Raw genomic sequence first — 17,504 nt, 5'->3', positions numbered from 1 at the left:
AGAAAGAGCAAATGAGGCCGGACTGAAACTGGGCTGAATAATTCTCTGAGACTCCAGGAAGCGTGCTAGTTCAAAATATATCTTTAGAGTGGGCCCTCACTAAACCCATGTTTTTCATTATCTTCTTATCAAATCACTCCTATGGTTTTCGGAGGGAACAAAAGCTGTATGGATTGAACCCTAAATTAGGACACGCGGCAGGTGATAGCGTGAGTGATGCTACTTGATCAGGTAACGTGGGACCAATCTATACTGCTCCTATAACACGCCTAATAAGATCAATGGTCCCACACCAACTTGACACTTCATGAATGAAAAACTGAAAAGTTGAATGATCCGTAAAAATGAAATGCATGCAAAAAGAATCAGAATCAGATGACAAAAATAATTTTTCCAGATTGGAATTTGGTTCGTTAAGGTATGGATCGGTACATATAGTATTTGCAGAAGTTTAAATGAAGACGAGAAATGTCGAGGCAAAGATATCTTTTGGAAATATTTGCTTCTTCTTTCGTATGTTTTGATTGATCGTATTCATTTCTTTTGAACTCGTCATGCTCCTTTTCTCTCAGATTTCTGTATAGTATTTGCATGGGGACAAGTATGGAGAAGCTAGAGGTGTAGCTAGCCAGGACTCATCAATGACGTGAATAAATTCATACCCATTTTCCCCTACTTCAAATATCCTTTAAGATTCAAACTTCATAGCCATTTTGTTCTAAGAATCTTTAGAACAACTAGCAAATTTAGTTGGAGATCGAATGTCTAGTTTCCTCATGACTCCCCTCTCGTTGAGCTTTAATCAGGATGGAACACAGAGCAACTTCATATATTGTCGTAGACCTACTATAAAGTTCAATGTATAGGGTTGCGATGCCTGGCCCTGGAAGTCGTTTAAGTTCTGATTTGAGTTCAGAAAATCGGAAAAATATATCCGGTCCGTTTCAAAATATTCATGGTACCCTCCAATTTTGAGGATGATATATTATAGTGTGCCATATCGTATACATCCACATTACAAATTCAACCTGTTCGGCCAATCGACCTTACCATGCTACCCCCACTGGGTCATATTTCTAGTTTTCTACCCAATCATTACGAGGTTGGTGCTTCTAGATGTCTGTGGTGCACATAGTAATATTCGAGGTAACGCCAATGAATATCTCACAGTGGCCCCGTAATACAAAGACACATGAGACCGGATTAGTATTTTATCCATTAATCGCCACGTGGCAGAAGCTTATTGTTCTATCCTCTAATAATCCACCAATGCAATCTACCAGTTCATCCTCCTTCACAAATTCTAACCCCCAAAAATCCATGGGCCATCATCTGATGATTAAACCATGCAATACACTAAGTAGAAACAAATTATAACAAAGACATCTTAGAACTTGAGAGTCTTAGGAAAAAATGGCTGCAACAATGGCATCTACTACCACAATAGCAGGCTTGGCCACTTCATCCCTCTCACCAGCAAAGAGAACAACTCTAAGTTCAGGTATATCATCCGAAGAATACCTTATTAGACCCAAGCACTATACTAAAGCCACTTTTCTTCAGTTAAAACATGGAAATGACTGATGAGTGTTGTTTTTCTTTCAGGTTTTATCAGATCTCCAGTTACTAACAGAAACCCATTAAAGCAAAGTCTCACTTCTGGTGGAAGAGTAACATGGTAATCAATCAATTATTCCTACTTTATTTAGCTAGTGATCATATAGTCTCAAAATAACAATTAGTTCAATCTTTTTTTGTATGCTCTAATCGTTTTCTGTTATGTTGTAAACTAAAGCTCATTCCAGAGGGACTGGCTAAGGAAAGACTTGAACGTTATCGGTTTTGGATTGATCGGTTGGCTCGCTCCATCAAGTATACCATTAATCAATGGAAACAGTTTGACTGGACTTTTCTTCAATAGCATTGGAGAGGAACTCGCTCACTTCCCTACTCCCCCAGCCATCGCTTCTTCCTTCTGGTGAGTACTTTCATCATCCATTAATCAGATCTGCACATGCTCAAATGGAAACACTGACTAGTACCGACTTGTACTCCCTCCAACCCAGTTCTAGTCAGTTAACTAGGATCTGAATTACCTAAAATTTCTAAAGGGAAGTTTGCTAAGCTTACCCTGCCAAGAAGAACTAAAACCATAAGATTAAGGCATAGCTCTAACTGAGCTTAGTATGTACCTATGTATATGTGCAACATTTCATATGGTTCTGACCGTAAAGATACTTCTTTCATTGATAGGTTGTGGTTGATCACGTGGCACTTGGGGCTCTTCATTACCTTGACATTTGGGCAAATTGGTTTCAAGGGGAGGACTGAATCATACTTCGACAAATGATTTACTGATCTGTCTATCTAATGTATATCAATTTGTGTGTTAAATCTGTACCCACTTCTTCTCTTGTTGTGTAATATTTGAAATTTGGTTAATGTGTCAATACTTTCTAAGGCAGTTGAGAAAAGAGAGCAAGAAATCATCTAATCATAACATAACTGCATAAATTAGGGCTTCAGCAAAGGACAATGATTATGCACAAAACTGATAGTAAGTATGAAGAGAAAGAAAAAGATGAATCACTCAATGATTATGCCTAAAACTCCCTATATTTATTTCATAGTGGTCCTTAAACTGTTACTGTGGTCCTTAAAAAGATTTAGAAACACAAAATCGAAATATCAGCAATGGCTAGTGGCCAAGAAAACAGACCCCAAAAATGTGTAAACAGAGTAGAGTGTCCTAGACTCCTAACATTATGCAGAGTGGTATCTGTTAATAGATAGCATAGGATTTCAGCAGGAAAAAAAGCATACGATGCAACTGAAAAGGATTAGACCCATTTCATGGGACCCATATGAGGAGTGTTCAATAGAGATGAGATTTCATATTATGAGCATATTATAGCACTACACATATCTACATTGAAACATCACCAGCTTCAAGGAACAAAAAAGAAGACTTTATGGAGACTTACCTGTAAACTCTTGAAGAGAATGGTTCAGCAAGTATTAGTTGATGACATGTGAGATGCAATCACCAAACACTGTGGAAGTTATGTGTGGTATTTTCAGCCTACTCTAAGCTAATCACTATAGAAAACTAATATTCTAAGGTTAAATCCCTGCATAGACTGGAAGCCTAACAAAATTCAGCTTCTTGGCGACCCTTTGACCCGGTTTAGGACTTCTTTCTCTACAGCATTAAGAAAGCCTGCCCCAGTTAGCTTGCTGTTTGATATAAGAAGTGATGATAGGTAAAGAACGTCATCTTGACGAAAATTCTTTCTATGCAACAGTAACACTACTAGACCGCCAACCTCTCCCTAACAGTTCTCGACCTTTGCAGTAAATGCCAATGGATTAAGCGACTCCGGCCACACTGTGTGCCCAACTCCGACGACACCATGGAACTCAAGCTTCCCTCGTTCAATTTCTCCAAGATCTACATACATCAAAAGATTATTCAGATCAATCAAAAATGAGCAATAAAAATTGTACTCAAAATCTTAAACACGATAGGGCTTTTGATTTTATGGACCTTCTGAATCATGTCTCGAGTCAGGTTATCTTTTATGGACATTTTTAATTAACAATTCGCGAAGCACAGTGAAATTGTCACTAGCACTCTAAGAGATCTACTTATTCATAATTCATTGATATATTTACTGTTCATATTCTGTCTTGGGATCAAACAATTTCAGGTTTCCAACCATATTGACATTCAGTTCCATGGAGACTTTTAAACCTACGTCTCTTCCATATAGACTTCTTTCTGCAGGAAATTGATATTGGGGGATACAATTTTAAAGGAATCAAACCCCCAATGCAATTGTGCATGATGCAACATAACAGTTAAGCTATCCCGTGTGAGAAACATTAGATGTTTCCCAATTTGATAGTACTGTATATGATAAATAATAGAAGGTATGTTGCCATACCTAGGTCTGCGGATATGAGGGACTCCTCTTGGTAATTAGGACCTGCCAAAATGGCCCCTGATGGTGAAATGATAATGCTGCCTCCAGAGCAGACAACAGAATCTGGTGAAAGCTCCGAATTTGTATCTCCTGACACACATTGTTGCTGGAGAGGATAGTCTTTCCTTTGGCAGTATTGGTTTGCGGATATAACAAAACAGCCACCTTCAATGGCAGTATGGGTCATGCTTGCACGCCATGTATCTCTTGCATCTGCAGTGGGAACACAGTATATTTCAACACCTGTTAACATAGAACACTTACATTAAGTTGCAGCACGAAGTAGACAAATATATCATCCTGTCTGTGACATGGTCTTCATTAGTAACAACGATGATGTCGATGTGAGGGTAATGAGCTCAAAAGATTTTAGGCTAGAGGCTATTAGAGTTTACCTTTGGAATACAATTCTGATCTTAATAAGGGCATCCTGTTGTCCCAGCAGATGAGGCCACCTATGTTCCCAATTGAGGTCTTGTATGCAGGCAATGTTGCTTTATCTCCTGAATGCCATACATCATGTTCTAATGCTGTTAACATAACCTTGCGGTGTCCCCCAAGATATTGGCCCTGACAGTCAAAATAAATTACCGAGGAGTAGAGTATGGATCCTTCTCTCTCTACCACTCCCATTACTAAGTGGACCTCATATTTTCTAGCTATTCCAGCTAGTCTGTCAACTTCGGGACCTGCGAAAACGTAAATCAGTATTAATCAACAAATGACATTCAGATATACAAGTTTTAGTCCATGATCAGAAGGAGAATATATGCACTACTCGGATATAATATTGACAGGTGTTATAATATACTTCATGAGAAAAACAGTAACACCATACCAGGTACATCAATTGCAGCAGCATGATACTTTTGAAATTCATCATTTTCCTCAATCGAATTCCTCCCCCCTGTGACACCAAAATTAGGAATACGGGGATAACCACCAACAAATGCCTCTGGAAACACAACTAATTCGGCACCATATGCAGCAGCACCTGCAATTAGCCTCTCTGCCTTGTCTGTTTTAAGAATTGAGAGGGCAGTTAGAAATACATGCAAATGGTCTGATACCTTGCAGCACATTTCTGAGAACTTCCCATGTCAGTCACACACCTTTAATTCCAACAAGCAAATTCATAGGTATTATGATGTAATACTACAACAATGGTTATGTATTCACAAGAATCTGATAGTAAACAGGTATTGCATCGGCAAAACAAGTTACATAGAATTCTCAGGCACAGGCAGATTACACTGCCTAATGTAACATATTTGGTAGACAAAACTACATCAAGTCATAAAACAAAAGCAAGGATGCATAGAAACAACACTGAGGATCTGGTATCAAAAGGAAAGAAAGTTATGGCCAAGTAATCTTGGTATAATATCACCAAGACCCCCAACAAGTTCAAGTGCTGTTGGCATGAGTTTGTGATGTTTCACAAGAGTCTGATAGTAAACAGGCATATCGGCTTGCATCGGCAAAACAAGTTACATGCAGATTACAGTGCTTAAATGAAACATATTTGGTAGAAAAAACTACATCAAGTCACCTAACGATTCCAATAACTAGTGATGTACTCTCTACTCTGTTAAACAATGATTGGAACAGTGCATAAAACAAAAGCAAGAGGGCACAGATTCAACACTAAGGATCTGGTATTAAAAGGAAAGAAAATTATGGCCAAGTAATCTTGGTATAATATCACTAAGACCTCAATATGCATACAATGGCCTTAGGTTGCGCACCAAAATACCAAGAGCTCTTGAACAAGAAAATAACTCCAATTCCATCCAATATTTTACTGATCTTTACACTGGCTTTATATTAAACCTAATCTAGAACTATTAGCAATCTAGGAGCAATAAAGAAGACTTATAACAACAGAATGCCCACATGTAAGAACCCTAATTTCAAAGGGAAAGTAACTACTCAAAGATAATGAGACCCTAACAAACATAGAAAATCGAAGATGGAGAGTATCATACCTAGAGTAGCTGGAGTGTCATAGAATACAGTAGATGCTTGTACAACAGTTGCTCGAATAGTCGGCCTTACACCATTATCGACCAAATTCTCCTCATCGTCGACCACATCATGCCCACTACTAGTAGCAGGATTACCATTCTCAGAAGAATAATCGTCAAGGTAAGAAAAGGCAACAGGATTAGGGGAAGCAATAGGATCAGGAACAGGTGGAGGAAGAGATTTTAAAGGGCTTTTATGAGGATTGTCGACAAGTTCAGGACGAATTTGTTCTAATAACCAATGAACAGTTTCACCATCTGATCTATGACCCAATTCATTAGTTAATTGGAAAATACCAGGCGCACATGATGCTGGTATTCTTATTCTACAGCCTCTTCCATCAACCTTAGCATGTCTATCTGTAATCCCTCTTTTTCTTTTATTTGTAATTGATTCTTGTTGATAACTTTGAATTTGATTTCTTGGCTCCCCCATTATCTCCAGTTACTGACTGACAGCATTCATAAATCTCGTCGTATCTTATAGTGTTTAGATTGTTTCCGAGTAGAACGAAAATTTCGTAGCCGCTCTACTTTGGAAAGAAAACGATAGAGGGAAAGTCACTTCTGTGATTCTGTCCGCTTTTGATATACGATCCCACCGGGAAACCCCTACAAGTTACCAAACTTAACTTTGGCGCATGGACTTTAGACACAAATCATCACAACTTATAATATCTCTCAGTAGGCAGCCCAAGACTGCATTATCATGCTTAGGAGGTTCGACTTTGAATCTAGTTGCCCAGAGAAAAACAAGACAGGCCAAAATTGGGGTACCGGTTTACTGGGAAGGGTATCAAAACTCATACAATGTGGAGGACTTCTTATATCAGTTGGTACCCTCTCCCGTAATCTGGCACCCCCATTCGCAATGTTGGTATATACACCACAATACACAAGAGTTGGTTTTTTTGGTGAGCACTGTTCAGCACGAGTAATTTTGTATTACAATTGTATTATGGTGATAGTCACATACAACAATCAAAATACAAGAATAATGGCGCTAAACTGACGCTTATTAGGAGAAAAGATCAAAATCTTCTCTGGATGCATAAGAGTAAGTGAGGCCCCCTTGCAGAAATATGGCTCTATGGTTTCTCAAAGGCTTTCTGCCTTGGGTGCAGTCGATGTATAAGAAACTGGAGTTGTTGGATGATCCTTCACAATTAGGCTCAGCACATCAGGTCTAGAGTAATGTCCAACCACATCAAAATCGAACTTGGCTCGTGCAATTTCTCCAAGATCTGAAAACAATAAGTGGAAAACCATACTACTCAGATTTGTCTTCTTAATCATAAAAAAAAAAAAACTCATAATCCCATGGAATAACTGTTCCAAACAAAATGAGAAATCTTTACCAAGGTCAGCGGAGATGAGAGCTTCTCCGTCATAGTTTGGTCCAGCCAAAACAGTTCCAGACGGCGAAATGATAACACTGCCTCCAGGACATACAACAGAATCAGGTGACAGATCTTCTTCACCAGAACTAGTTGTAAATGTGTAATCTGGTGGTGGTGGGTAGTCTTTTCTACGACAGAACTGGTTTGCTGATAGAACAAAGCATCCTCCTTCTAAGGCAATGTGAGTCATGGAAGCCTGCCACACATCCCTTCCATCAGCTGTAGGTGCACAATAGATTTCCACTCCTACAAAGATGAAATCTCATGAGACAGATAGACAAGAAAAGCAACTTGGCAACGAAATAATAAAATGAGAACATCAAAAACAAGAGAAACACTTTCTAGGACATTTTCATACCTTTTCCGTACATTGCGGTTCTTAAAAGGGGCATTCTGTTCTCCCAGCAAATAAGAGCACCTATTTTTCCAACTGCAGTATCATACACCGGAATTGTTGATCCATCTCCAAACCCCCATATTACACGTTCAAGAGCTGTTGGCATGAGTTTGCGATGTTTCCCAAGGTAATGTCCCTGAGAATCGAAAAAGAGTATTGTGCAGTAGAGTGTGTATCCCTCTCTTTCTATCACACCCATTACCAGATACACTTTGTACTTCCCAGCCATTGCAGCCAATCGTTCAACCTCGGGACCTAATAGATGTAACTGAAATATTAGATTCATGTTCGATTTAAACTTATTCTATAGCACACGTATAAAGTCATCCAGATATACTTTCTGAGATGATTCGGCTGCCCATATCAATGTGGTAGAGCTACATGATTAGTTTAAAGGAGAGACAAGTAAGGTCCACTCAAGAAAAATGAAGAAACATTTTGTATGCTCTTGATTTATAAAGGTTGCCCTATCTCCTGCAGATTTCACCGTGGAACTGTTCCCATATTCTTTTAGTCTAACTTAGTTAGTTGTGAATCTTCACAATAATACAAAAAGATTCAATAATTAGATTTATCTCTCACTACTGAATCTAGTTATAAGTTCATTGAAGTAAGCCAACATGGTCATTTCTAATCGCTCTTTAGCCGAAGCTAAAAACTAGAACACCTCATCTGGAATCATTCTAGTACGAAGAAGAAAACAAGAAACATTACTTTCTACCGAACAATATACCAAAAGGAAGCATAATTTTTACCAGGCACATCAATAGCCGAGGAATGATATTTCCGGAAATCCTCTTTGCCCTTGGCTGAGCGAGAGCCAATTGTGACACCAAAAGTTGATCCACGAGGATAACCACCTATAAACGCTTCAGGAAATACAACTAATTGTGCCCCGTAACCAGCTGCATCAGAAATCAATCTTTCCGCCTTATCTGCTCAAATTAAATGATTATAAACAAATCAAAACTCAATTATAAACAATCCCAAGGAAATTACACCTTTTATCAGCAATAAAATAAAACTCAATTTATGTTCAACATATTGCAAAAGCCTAAAGTAAATGGTGGCTTAAGAGGGGAAGAACCTAAAGTGGCAGGAGTGTCGTAGAAGATAGTCGAAGCTTGTACTACAGTAGCTCGAACTGTTGTTGCTGCTGATTCAGATCCCATATCCACTTCTGCAGTTACTGGTTCTTCTGTTACAGGAGTAGGAGTGGGAACCAGCGCCATCGTATTCGGTTTTGTTATTTCCTCTTCTTTCTTTCTTTCTTGTCTCTCTCAGTCTCAGTCTATCTCTAAATGTCTGAACTGAAGTACTTTCTAGACCTTTAAAAAGAGGCAAGTTTTACACGATACAGTACTTCCGTTTTATAGAAAACCTGTGGGATACCAATACGTGTTGAATAATGAAAACATTCCTATCAAATTGTCTTTGTTGGCGAGATTGTATTGAATATCACTGATTTATAACCGTGGGATATGTCACACAATAACAGAAAGAAAAGCAGACAAAAAAACAATTAAAGCTTTTCCCTCTTTACCAGATTCTATTCTGATTCTCATATTAATCTCTCTTAATTGGATGCGTCTGTCTGTGTTGATTCTACGGCTTGATAAGGTAAGAAATTTTAATCTTCATTTGATTTGGTTTTACTAAATTAGTGTAATTTTAGCAAAATTTTGAATGACCCTTTACTCATAATTTTAGGGTTCAGAATTCTATTTACACGATGGGATTAACTCAATCGCCAAATAGGGGATTGACGATATTCAACCTTGGGTGCTTCGCATTGGGCATCACTTTCATGACAGTTGGTATTCATTATTCCTACAGAAATGTTGCCCCTCAACAGGCTCGAGCCAAAGCTCGGAGTGAACTCCTCAGAGCACATCTTACGAAGAGATTCGGCGAGGATGTAATCCCTGAAGTTTTTCGTAATCCGCCTCACTCCGTACCGGATTCCTCTGGTTCCGTCTCTTCTGATCCACAACCCAGTAGTGATTGTTGAAGCCGGTGTGGATACTGATTCCATTCATTACAAGGGGGAATGAATAGGTGTCCATTTGGCTGGTAAGACACTCTAGAATGTATGAATGTATAAAATGTAGTAGAAATGTTATGTTTATCTAGAGATAAATTTTGTTTCTTCTATGGTTTACAGAATCATTTCAAATTTCTTGTACATTTTTCTTGGATGAATGGGTACAATAGAAGAGATTCTAAATTCCGCTGATATTTTAACTGGTAGGCTTTAATTCAACTTTTTGAATCAATTTGAAATAAAAGACATTCCCACCTAGTTGTGATTACAATGACTTCCCTAGTGTTGGGGGTTGGGGCTATGAAGATGCTTGAGTCTCTGCAATGTCTGAGTGAATCAAGTGATATGAGTACAAGGAATGCTCGAGTCTCTGCATGCTCTTCTTTGCTGCGCTAATGCAAATGCATTTAGTTGTCCAGTTTGATTGACATGAATATTTTTTGTTCATAGTTTAGGGAGTTTTTATCCCTTTTGGAATGAGAAGCCAGTAATAAAGTCCGAGACATGGAGAGGGTGATTGAGACTGAGAAAGTTGTTATGAAAGCAAAGAGGATGGTCTGTTTTCAGTTTCTAAGGATTTCTTATACACATGGACAATTTTCTAGACTTGATGCTCATTCGGCCATCATTCAAGACTTGGTGCTCATTCGAACGTCATTCAAGACTTGATGCTGCTGCTGAACATGGTCAGGGTGAAGAAATTTTTACTGATTTACTTTAGTAAATTTAGTGTGAAAAAAATACAAGTCCTGGAATTGAGAAAAGTTGCAACATATTAAGATCCAGAAATTTTGCCTATTATAAGATTTCATTACTGCAGACAACCTATTAAATTTACTGGTGCTAGAGTTCAGGCAACTTTCATTCTGGTAGAGGTTCAGGCATTTTACCATCTCCTTCCTATCCAGTTTCATCAAGACCTCCTCGGAATCTGTCATCTAATAACAGACCTACATGTCAGATTTGTTACAAATATGGTCATTCTGCTGATGAATGTTGGAATATGATGAATTTCTCCTATCAAGGACGTGCACCACCAAGAAATATTCATGCTATGATTGCAGCTGCCAACATTCTTGGAGAGAATCTTCTGTACATGGATTCTGGTGCTAATAATCACCTAACAGCTGATGCTTCTACTTCTTACAATAATAATGAAATCATAGCTACTGCCAATGAAGAAGGTATGTCCATCAAAAAATTTGGTTCTGCATCCATTTCTTGGGTTGTTTTGATCTTTGAAAGGCACAATAGCAATGCTGTGTCACCTTTTTTTTTTTTTTTGAAACTGAAAGAAGAATTTGATTAATCATGAGTGTTAACTGAGCAGCAATATTACTAGGTGGAATTGTAAGCCAAACACTACTTAATCTTTCTACTCTAGCTAGCTTGGACAAAATGTCAGCTACTTTATTTTTTTCCTTTGGAACATAAGAACATCTCCAAAGGTTAAAAGCTTTAAATAAAATTTTTATATCTAGTATCATATTATGAATTCTCCAGTCGATACTGAAATTCTCATTGTTCACAGCATCTGCAACAAGCTTTGAATCGAGCTCAAACTCCACTCTTCCCAGCTTCATCTCTTTTGCCCATTGAACAGCTTCCCATAGTGCTCTGCATTCGGCCTGTTCTGGATTCATCACTCTATTCAAGAAGATACATTTGGAACCTTGATGTTCACCTGCAAAATTACGAATGTTTAGTCCAAGACCACCGGTTTTATTTGTATCAAGATATGAGCCATCACAATTAATTTTCAGAGAGTTTATATCAGGAGGTATATAATGAAGATCACGTCTATCTTCATGAGCAGGAGATGTAGTCATCGCTGGAGGTTTATTTTCAAACTGAAAGATTTCTTTTTTGCAGGTAATTTATGACAATGTAAACGGTCACCTAACTTAGCTTTAAACTTTGAAAGAACTGATAAAAAGATATCTGTTATGATTTCATTGCTACTGTAAGAACCAAACTTTTTGATGTCTTGAGCAATGCTGTGTCACCACTGAAACTTATATATCTTCTTATAACAAAGAACTGATTTCTTCTTCATCTTCAGAATGAGAACTATCTTTTCTTATAACAAAGTAAATGATACTTTTAGAAATTACTGTGTCTTTTCTGTGGCTTGTCAGTGCTTCCCAGGGATAAGAAGTACAGAAGATTTACCCAAACGAAAGTGGCTCAACTCGGCCATATATACAACATTATCCAAAGTGTTTTAGCTACAGAAGATTTACACAAACAAAAGCGTTTTAACTTTACCATACAGCAGTCCACCTTACAGTATTATCCAAAGTGTTTTAGCTACAAAAAAAACGTTTTGAACTCCACCAAAGGACCTACACAAACAAATTACAGAAAGTGTTTTTAACACCACCGTCACCTAGTAAAAAAAAAACACTTGTCACCTTCTAAGCGAAAGACAAATAATCTCCCCCTAGGATAATATTCAGATGGGACCCATCTCACCTCAGCGTTCGCCACGTGTCGACATTTGAGAGTTTGATGTCAGATTAAATCCACCACTTCCCGTAAATCCTGCTCATCAATCTCACACTCACACGTGTAGGGTCAATTTTGTAAGTCATTGGTTTATTTACCAACAGCAGCAAATGGGAGAGAGAACCAACGGAGACTGAAGAGTCAAGAAAAAGAAGAGTATATCTCTTTCACTGAACTTACACTAAAAACAAAACAAAATTCTCTATAAAACCCAAATTTCCACTCCTCCTTTCTGTATCGTGATAAAAACCTCACTGGAAGTAACTGATATCATCTTCTTCATTTCATTTATAGGTTGTTGTTTTGATCTTATAATAATAATAACAAGGGTAGTAAATGGAGTTTACCAGGGGGTTAACGAGTATATTTCCTGGGTTTAGGTTTTCACCAACAGATGTAGAACTAATAAATCATTATCTGAAGAATAAAATTGATGGGTCTGAGAAATGCGATGATGTGATTTCTGAAGTTGATATTTGTAAATTTGAGCCTTGGGATTTGCCAGGTAAACACAATTTTGACAACTCCCGTCTTTTTTCTAGATTCCAAAATTTGGTTAATTAAGAATTTTGTTAGATTATTATGTTTATGTTTATCTATGATTCCATTCCTTTGTTTATCAGGGAAGATTCAAGATTGTTGTCGGTTTATTGTAGTAGGACCACCTCGAATCTGTTAACTGTTGTCGCTCATTTTTACGATGATGTCTTTAACTTGGTCAATTATGTTTTCACGGCCATTAACCTATTTGCTTGATTCATCTTCAGCTGAAACACCAACCACTCATTCCATTCCACAGTTCAGTTCAGCAAATCAGATGTTTTTTTTAGTAAAAGTGATGTGTGGTTGGTTAAACTTGCGGGTCCCACTTTTATTCTGGTGGTTCACTTATGTTTAGGATCCCGTCTTGTGCTCAGGCTCTGCGGTACAAGTGTCTGTGGTGCCGGTTGACCAGCACGATTCATCATAGTTAGGATCCTATTGCAGTTCATAGTTAGAATTGCCAGCAGGTTGCTTTGTTTGCAGTCATGCATAGAATTCAGGGAACTATCATCTTAGGCTATTAGATACTTGATTACTCCTGATTCGACTTCTTGTGCTGAATTATCATTTTTACACTTCAAACTTGTTGGTAAATGAGAAGTTCTGCTATTTTTATCTCAACATTTAATAGTAGGGTGAATCTTTTTAAAATAAGGCCGCCTTGTTCGTGTTGCTTCTTATGTACTTCACTTGATTTCTATATGATTTTTCACATGATCAGTTAACTCTGACACTATGCATACTGATGATTCTCCATCTGATATTTGAGCAGAAAAGTCCATCATTAAGTCGGATCACGAGTGGTTCTTCTTTTCTCCTAGCGGCAGGAAATATCCCAATGGTTCACAAGCTAAGAGAGCTACTGAAATTGGTTTCTGGAAAGCAACTGGAAAAGAGCGTGGAATTAAGTCAGGTTCTAATATCATTGGTACTAAGAGGACATTGGTGTTTCACGTGGGCCGTGCGCCCAAAGGTGAGAGGACAGAGTGGATAATGCACGAGTACTGCATAAAACGTGACAAGGCTACTGCTAGATGTGTGGTAAGTGGTGGTTATGATTCTTCCCAAATGCACTGTTTCTAAATAGACTCGCTCTACTGCTGCTGGACTTATATATCTATCATTGTTAACAAGAAAGGATGATGTAACGATGACTTAGTTCTTGCTTCAGCATATGAAGTGCAGGAAAAATGTTATTATTCTGGTTTAGCTTATAAAAATATTTACTCGGTTTAAGAGGTTTTCTTTGCTCTGGTTGTAGGATCCCTATGTTCTTTGTCGCATTCGAAGGAAGCTAGAAAATTCTGAAAATGATTCACAGAGTGCGGTGGTAGAGGACAAGCCAATGGATAACTCAAAGAAACAGATTAGCGATTCAGATTCTGTCTCCTTCGAAAAACCTGATGATACGAATATTAACAAAAAGGTTTGCCTACTCATGTGTAATTTCAGAATTATTCCACGGTGTATTATTTTGATGGAAAGGGACTGAGTTTGTGAATGAAATCCTGAAATCCAGGGACATGGGATAGAATCGGAAGATGATTTGTTTGCAGACATATTGAATGATGATATCATCAATCTTGATGAAGCACCGGCATTCTCAAGTCTCCAAGGAACTGCGCAGAGAAGGATCAGATTGGAAACACCAAAGATATCAAATACAAAAACTATAAGAGCCAGAAAGAAGAATCCTGTAGCAGCAGCCATAATCCAGGAGGAGACCGAGCGACCAGTTAAGATCACAAGCAACTCTGGTTGTATGGTTAGCACTGGGTTGATATTGGTCGTTCTGATTTTCTTCAGTTGGTTTTCGTTATTGCCGATGCTTAGTGGATGTCGGCGTATCAAAAGTTACGTAAAGTATTAGTCTCCGGTTTATTATCTAAGGAGGCTATTTGTTTATTCAGAACAGTTTCAGATGCATTTCAAAAGAATGCAACTTTGTTTATAAATAAAAAGCATGCATACCGAAGTATGCTATGAAAAGATTATCAGGATACTTCCAGGCCCAAGTTTTTGCCCTATTTGTCAAGTTTTCACAAATGGAGTTGCCAAAATATCAGAGCTGGACTTGGGCATAAGCACAAGACATATATGCTTCTAGCCAATCTCCTGTTATTAAGCTTCTAAATAGTGAAAAACCCCAAGTTTCAGATAGATGTTTTAAACAGCATGGATATCCAAGTAAGTCATAGCTACTGCAGCATGGAAAGCTGCCCCAATGGGAAGAACCTCTTCATCGACAAAGAAGTGCGGTGAGTGCAACTCCTTAACCGAGTTTGTGGTATCATTCTTAGTTCCTACACTGAAAAATGCAGCTGGCATGCTCCGTGCGTAAAAGCCGAAGTCTTCTGCTCCCATAGACATCGGAGATAGGCATGTATTTGGTTCACCAAGGAGTTCTGTCCCGACTTTCTTTGCAAGCGTGTACATAGTTTCATCATTCAAAGTAGGTGGATAGGGTACTAGTGTATCCTCCATGAAGTCTAGAGTGGCGGTGCACCGATGTACGATTGCCTGATCTTGTAGCACCTGTCAAAGTTCTGGTAAAGGTTACCTCTTTTCCGTACATAAAGATCGTAGGAGTGATTGTAAAGGTCAGGAGGTGAGCATTTGTTCAGGGTTTACCTCTTTAATTCGCAGGCGTAGATATGAGAAACCTTCAGTGGTTTGTGGAGTGGTAGAGATTCATGAAGATTTAGAAGAGGTAATGCATACAATTCAGTGTTTATTACTAAAAGACGAAACTTACGGCGCTATGAAGCGGATCAGTTTCTCGAGACACAATATTTTGGAGTGCAAGAATTGCAAAAGATGCCGCTAGAACTGGATCTTGGGTAGTGTGTGGTGTTGCACCATGTCCACCTTTCCCTTGAATTGTCACTCTGAACCTTCCAGAACCGGCAAGAAATGGACCAGGTCTTGAAGCAACTGTTCCTGTTGGCAGACGAGGATCAACATGTAAACCGAAAATGGCTGAAACATTTGCAAGGGCTCCCTCTTTTAGCATATGGTACGCTCCTGCACGACCTTCTTCTCCTGGTTGAAAAACGAGCTTCACAGTTCCCTTTTAAAAAAATCCCAATGTTTATGAACAGTAGATAACAGAAGTTTTTTTCTTTGAATAGACAAGATATGCTTGATCAGAAGACATTTATCATTTACCTCCAGCTTGTCTCTCCAGTGCTGAAGCAACTTAGCTGCTCCAAGAAGCATGGTCACATGGACATCGTGGCCGCGGGCATGCATCTTCCCATCGTTCTTGCTCTTATACTCCCAGTCCACTAATTCCTATGAGATTATCAATTATGTATGTCAATCAATTTTATGTTGCAAAATGAAATCAAAATTACAGAAGTGAAACTACAGTAGTCAACTGTCAACACATGTCTTTCCGATTAAATATGACTTAAAACATTTTGTATTGTAAGTTGAGAAGTTTATCCCGTTGACTTTTTGTAAAGTGAGAGTAGTACTTGCAGTGGTAGAGCATCCATATCTGCTCTGAGTGAAAACAATGGGGTTAAACCAGACCCGACAGACCCCACTACACCAGTTTTAGCGATGGGCCAAGAGTAAGTGATTCCAAGTGAATCGAGTTCTGATCTAATGAGTTCACTAGTTTTATGCTCTTCAAATGCTAGCTCTGGATATTGATGGATCTTTCTTCTGATTGTTTTCATCCAATTGAAAAATTCTGGTTCTCTTGCTGTTTCAAGTAGCGTTTGACTCAGTATCTTGATTTCTGATGATTCAGTTGTAATAGCCCACGATTGCTGTAACATTATTATCAGGATTGTTGATGATAACCATAAACACAGGCAACTTGGAAAGTAACCCGCCATCAGAAAGGGGAGGAGAAGTATACCGGCGGCTGCAAGTCAGGCTTTTTCTCTTATGATAGAAAATTGGGGAGAAATCTAGCATAATATTCCCTTCTTTCGTCCCCCCTGAATCTAGTGTGTTGCGTGTTTACTTAGTAGATCTGTCGTTTGTGTAGAGTTTAAGTTTAAATTTCCTGTAATTAAAAAATTGTTAGTATTGATTGGTTTTCAAAATGCAGAATCAACAGTCCCAATATACAATGCATGACTATTTTAATAGATGAGAATAATCACATTTTCTATGACACCACGGAAAATTTCGACTCCGGTGACGCACTGAGCAGGTCGAAACTTTCCGATTCGCCACTTTGATGAAGTCACTAAACCGTAAAGCTTCAAGGTTTACTAGGAAAACGCATGTCAAATTGCCTTTCCAAGCACGTTTTGCACGCACGATGCTCAAAATACTTAGTTTCCACACATAGATATGTACCCTTCCCACTTACCTAATAAGGATGTAAGGCCACAAAGGATAATGGTGATTTGTATTTCACATGCATCGCGGGCAATGCCTTTAACTTGCACCCAAGCCATTGTATGCCCATTTTCAATTTCCTTACTTCGCTTCGACATTGTTGGATGCATGCACTGATTTTATTCGTGCCAAGTGTGCATCAGCCAGTCTCATGCCATCCTTGCCTCGCATCATCCTTGTGATGTAAGTGGTTTACGAAAGCTCCGGTAACTTGTATATTGATTAGCTTTCTTTCAT

The 17,504-nt window shown here is 38.5% G+C and overlaps 5 protein-coding genes and 2 long non-coding RNA genes across 10 annotated transcripts; 4 read left to right on the top strand and 3 right to left on the bottom strand.

The window, feature by feature from the left end:
* Positions 1 to 1,303: 1,303 nt before the first annotated feature.
* LOC113309655 (photosystem I subunit O-like) lies at positions 1,304 to 2,469 on the top strand. Its single transcript, XM_026558125.1, has 4 exons — positions 1,304 to 1,501; positions 1,606 to 1,678; positions 1,796 to 1,978; positions 2,254 to 2,469. Exons 1-4 carry the CDS (start codon positions 1,414 to 1,416, stop codon positions 2,348 to 2,350), a joined length of 441 nt encoding a protein of 146 aa, XP_026413910.1. The 5' UTR covers positions 1,304 to 1,413; the 3' UTR covers positions 2,351 to 2,469.
* A 741-nt stretch (positions 2,470 to 3,210) lies between these two features.
* On the bottom strand, positions 3,211 to 6,617 carry LOC113309654 (bifunctional nitrilase/nitrile hydratase NIT4B-like). 2 transcript variants are annotated; one of them, XM_026558123.1, is made up of 5 exons: positions 5,975 to 6,617; positions 4,825 to 5,004; positions 4,382 to 4,675; positions 3,948 to 4,229; positions 3,211 to 3,451 (listed from the first exon to the last, which is right to left on the bottom strand). In XM_026558123.1, the coding sequence occupies exons 1-5, from the start codon at positions 6,447 to 6,449 to the stop codon at positions 3,333 to 3,335; spliced, it is 1,350 nt and encodes a 449-aa protein (XP_026413908.1). In that variant the 5' UTR covers positions 6,450 to 6,617; the 3' UTR covers positions 3,211 to 3,332. The 2 variants fall into 2 exon arrangements, with proteins under 2 accessions (XP_026413908.1, XP_026413909.1); XM_026558124.1 differs by having other exon boundaries at positions 3,948 to 4,199.
* A 288-nt stretch (positions 6,618 to 6,905) lies between these two features.
* LOC113313402 (bifunctional nitrilase/nitrile hydratase NIT4B) lies at positions 6,906 to 9,106 on the bottom strand. The gene is made up of 5 exons (XM_026562160.1): positions 8,898 to 9,106; positions 8,566 to 8,745; positions 7,772 to 8,065; positions 7,372 to 7,659; positions 6,906 to 7,257 (listed from the first exon to the last, which is right to left on the bottom strand). Exons 1-5 carry the CDS (start codon positions 9,040 to 9,042, stop codon positions 7,112 to 7,114), a joined length of 1,053 nt encoding a protein of 350 aa, XP_026417945.1. The 5' UTR covers positions 9,043 to 9,106; the 3' UTR covers positions 6,906 to 7,111.
* Positions 9,107 to 9,324: 218 nt separating this feature from the next.
* LOC113310073 lies at positions 9,325 to 11,886 on the top strand. Of its 3 annotated transcripts, none has more exons than XR_003340903.1 (4): positions 9,325 to 9,430; positions 9,521 to 9,883; positions 10,305 to 11,038; positions 11,386 to 11,886. It is a non-coding gene; the product is annotated as an uncharacterized LOC113310073 (long non-coding RNA). The 3 variants fall into 3 exon arrangements; XR_003340901.1 differs by having other exon boundaries at positions 10,062 to 11,038; XR_003340900.1 differs by having other exon boundaries at positions 9,521 to 11,038.
* Positions 11,887 to 12,501: 615 nt separating this feature from the next.
* Positions 12,502 to 14,907, top strand: LOC113310072 (NAC domain-containing protein 40-like). Its single transcript, XM_026558625.1, has 4 exons — positions 12,502 to 12,867; positions 13,678 to 13,946; positions 14,167 to 14,331; positions 14,425 to 14,907. The coding sequence occupies exons 1-4, from the start codon at positions 12,699 to 12,701 to the stop codon at positions 14,773 to 14,775; spliced, it is 954 nt and encodes a 317-aa protein (XP_026414410.1). The 5' UTR covers positions 12,502 to 12,698; the 3' UTR covers positions 14,776 to 14,907.
* A 140-nt stretch (positions 14,908 to 15,047) lies between these two features.
* On the bottom strand, positions 15,048 to 16,909 carry LOC113310071 (IAA-amino acid hydrolase ILR1-like 3). Its single transcript, XM_026558624.1, has 4 exons — positions 16,385 to 16,909; positions 16,074 to 16,199; positions 15,661 to 15,975; positions 15,048 to 15,440 (listed from the first exon to the last, which is right to left on the bottom strand). Exons 1-4 carry the CDS (start codon positions 16,751 to 16,753, stop codon positions 15,072 to 15,074), a joined length of 1,179 nt encoding a protein of 392 aa, XP_026414409.1. The 5' UTR covers positions 16,754 to 16,909; the 3' UTR covers positions 15,048 to 15,071.
* On the top strand, positions 15,780 to 16,335 carry LOC113310074. Its single transcript, XR_003340904.1, has 2 exons — positions 15,780 to 15,921; positions 16,037 to 16,335. It is a non-coding gene; the product is annotated as an uncharacterized LOC113310074 (long non-coding RNA).
* Positions 16,910 to 17,504: the final 595 nt, after the last annotated feature.

The sequence above is a fragment of the Papaver somniferum genome, chromosome 9, assembly GCF_003573695.1.
Source record: "Papaver somniferum cultivar HN1 chromosome 9, ASM357369v1, whole genome shotgun sequence".
Taxonomy (NCBI): domain Eukaryota; kingdom Viridiplantae; phylum Streptophyta; class Magnoliopsida; order Ranunculales; family Papaveraceae; genus Papaver; species Papaver somniferum.
Note: the sequence above shows the minus strand (reverse complement) of the source record. Positions and strands in the feature narration are given on the sequence as shown.

Bases quoted from the DNA above. Each gene is read 5' to 3' on its own strand.
- LOC113309655 (XM_026558125.1), top strand. From the start codon at position 1,414: ATGGCTGCAACAATGGCATCTACTACCACAATAGCAGGCTTGGCCACT. The intron at 1,502-1,605 runs GTATATCATCCG...TTTTTCTTTCAG, and splicing joins GAGAACAACTCTAAGTTCAG to GTTTTATCAGATCTCCAGTT. The intron at 1,679-1,795 runs GTAATCAATCAA...TGTAAACTAAAG, and splicing joins TCTGGTGGAAGAGTAACATG to CTCATTCCAGAGGGACTGGC.
- LOC113309654 (XM_026558123.1), bottom strand. From the start codon at position 6,449: ATGGGGGAGCCAAGAAATCAAATTCAAAGTTATCAACAAGAATCAATT. The intron at 4,676-4,824 runs GTATGGTGTTAC...ACGTTTTCGCAG, and splicing joins TGCTGCAATTGATGTACCTG to GTCCCGAAGTTGACAGACTA. The intron at 3,452-3,947 runs GTATGGCAACAT...TGATGTATGTAG, and splicing joins CCTCATATCCGCAGACCTAG to ATCTTGGAGAAATTGAACGA.
- LOC113313402 (XM_026562160.1), bottom strand. From the start codon at position 9,042: ATGGCGCTGGTTCCCACTCCTACTCCTGTAACAGAAGAACCAGTAACT. The intron at 8,746-8,897 runs GTTCTTCCCCTC...TAATTTGAGCAG, and splicing joins CGACACTCCTGCCACTTTAG to ATAAGGCGGAAAGATTGATT. The intron at 8,066-8,565 runs GTAAAAATTATG...TACATCTATTAG, and splicing joins CTCGGCTATTGATGTGCCTG to GTCCCGAGGTTGAACGATTG.
- LOC113310072 (XM_026558625.1), top strand. From the start codon at position 12,699: ATGGAGTTTACCAGGGGGTTAACGAGTATATTTCCTGGGTTTAGGTTT. The intron at 13,947-14,166 runs GTAAGTGGTGGT...CTCTGGTTGTAG, and splicing joins AGGCTACTGCTAGATGTGTG to GATCCCTATGTTCTTTGTCG. The intron at 14,332-14,424 runs GTTTGCCTACTC...CCTGAAATCCAG, and splicing joins ATACGAATATTAACAAAAAG to GGACATGGGATAGAATCGGA.
- LOC113310071 (XM_026558624.1), bottom strand. From the start codon at position 16,753: ATGGCGGGTTACTTTCCAAGTTGCCTGTGTTTATGGTTATCATCAACA. The intron at 16,200-16,384 runs GTACTACTCTCA...ATAATCTCATAG, and splicing joins TGGATGCTCTACCACTGCAA to GAATTAGTGGACTGGGAGTA. The intron at 15,441-15,660 runs GTAAGTTTCGTC...GAACTTTGACAG, and splicing joins CTGATCCGCTTCATAGCGCC to GTGCTACAAGATCAGGCAAT.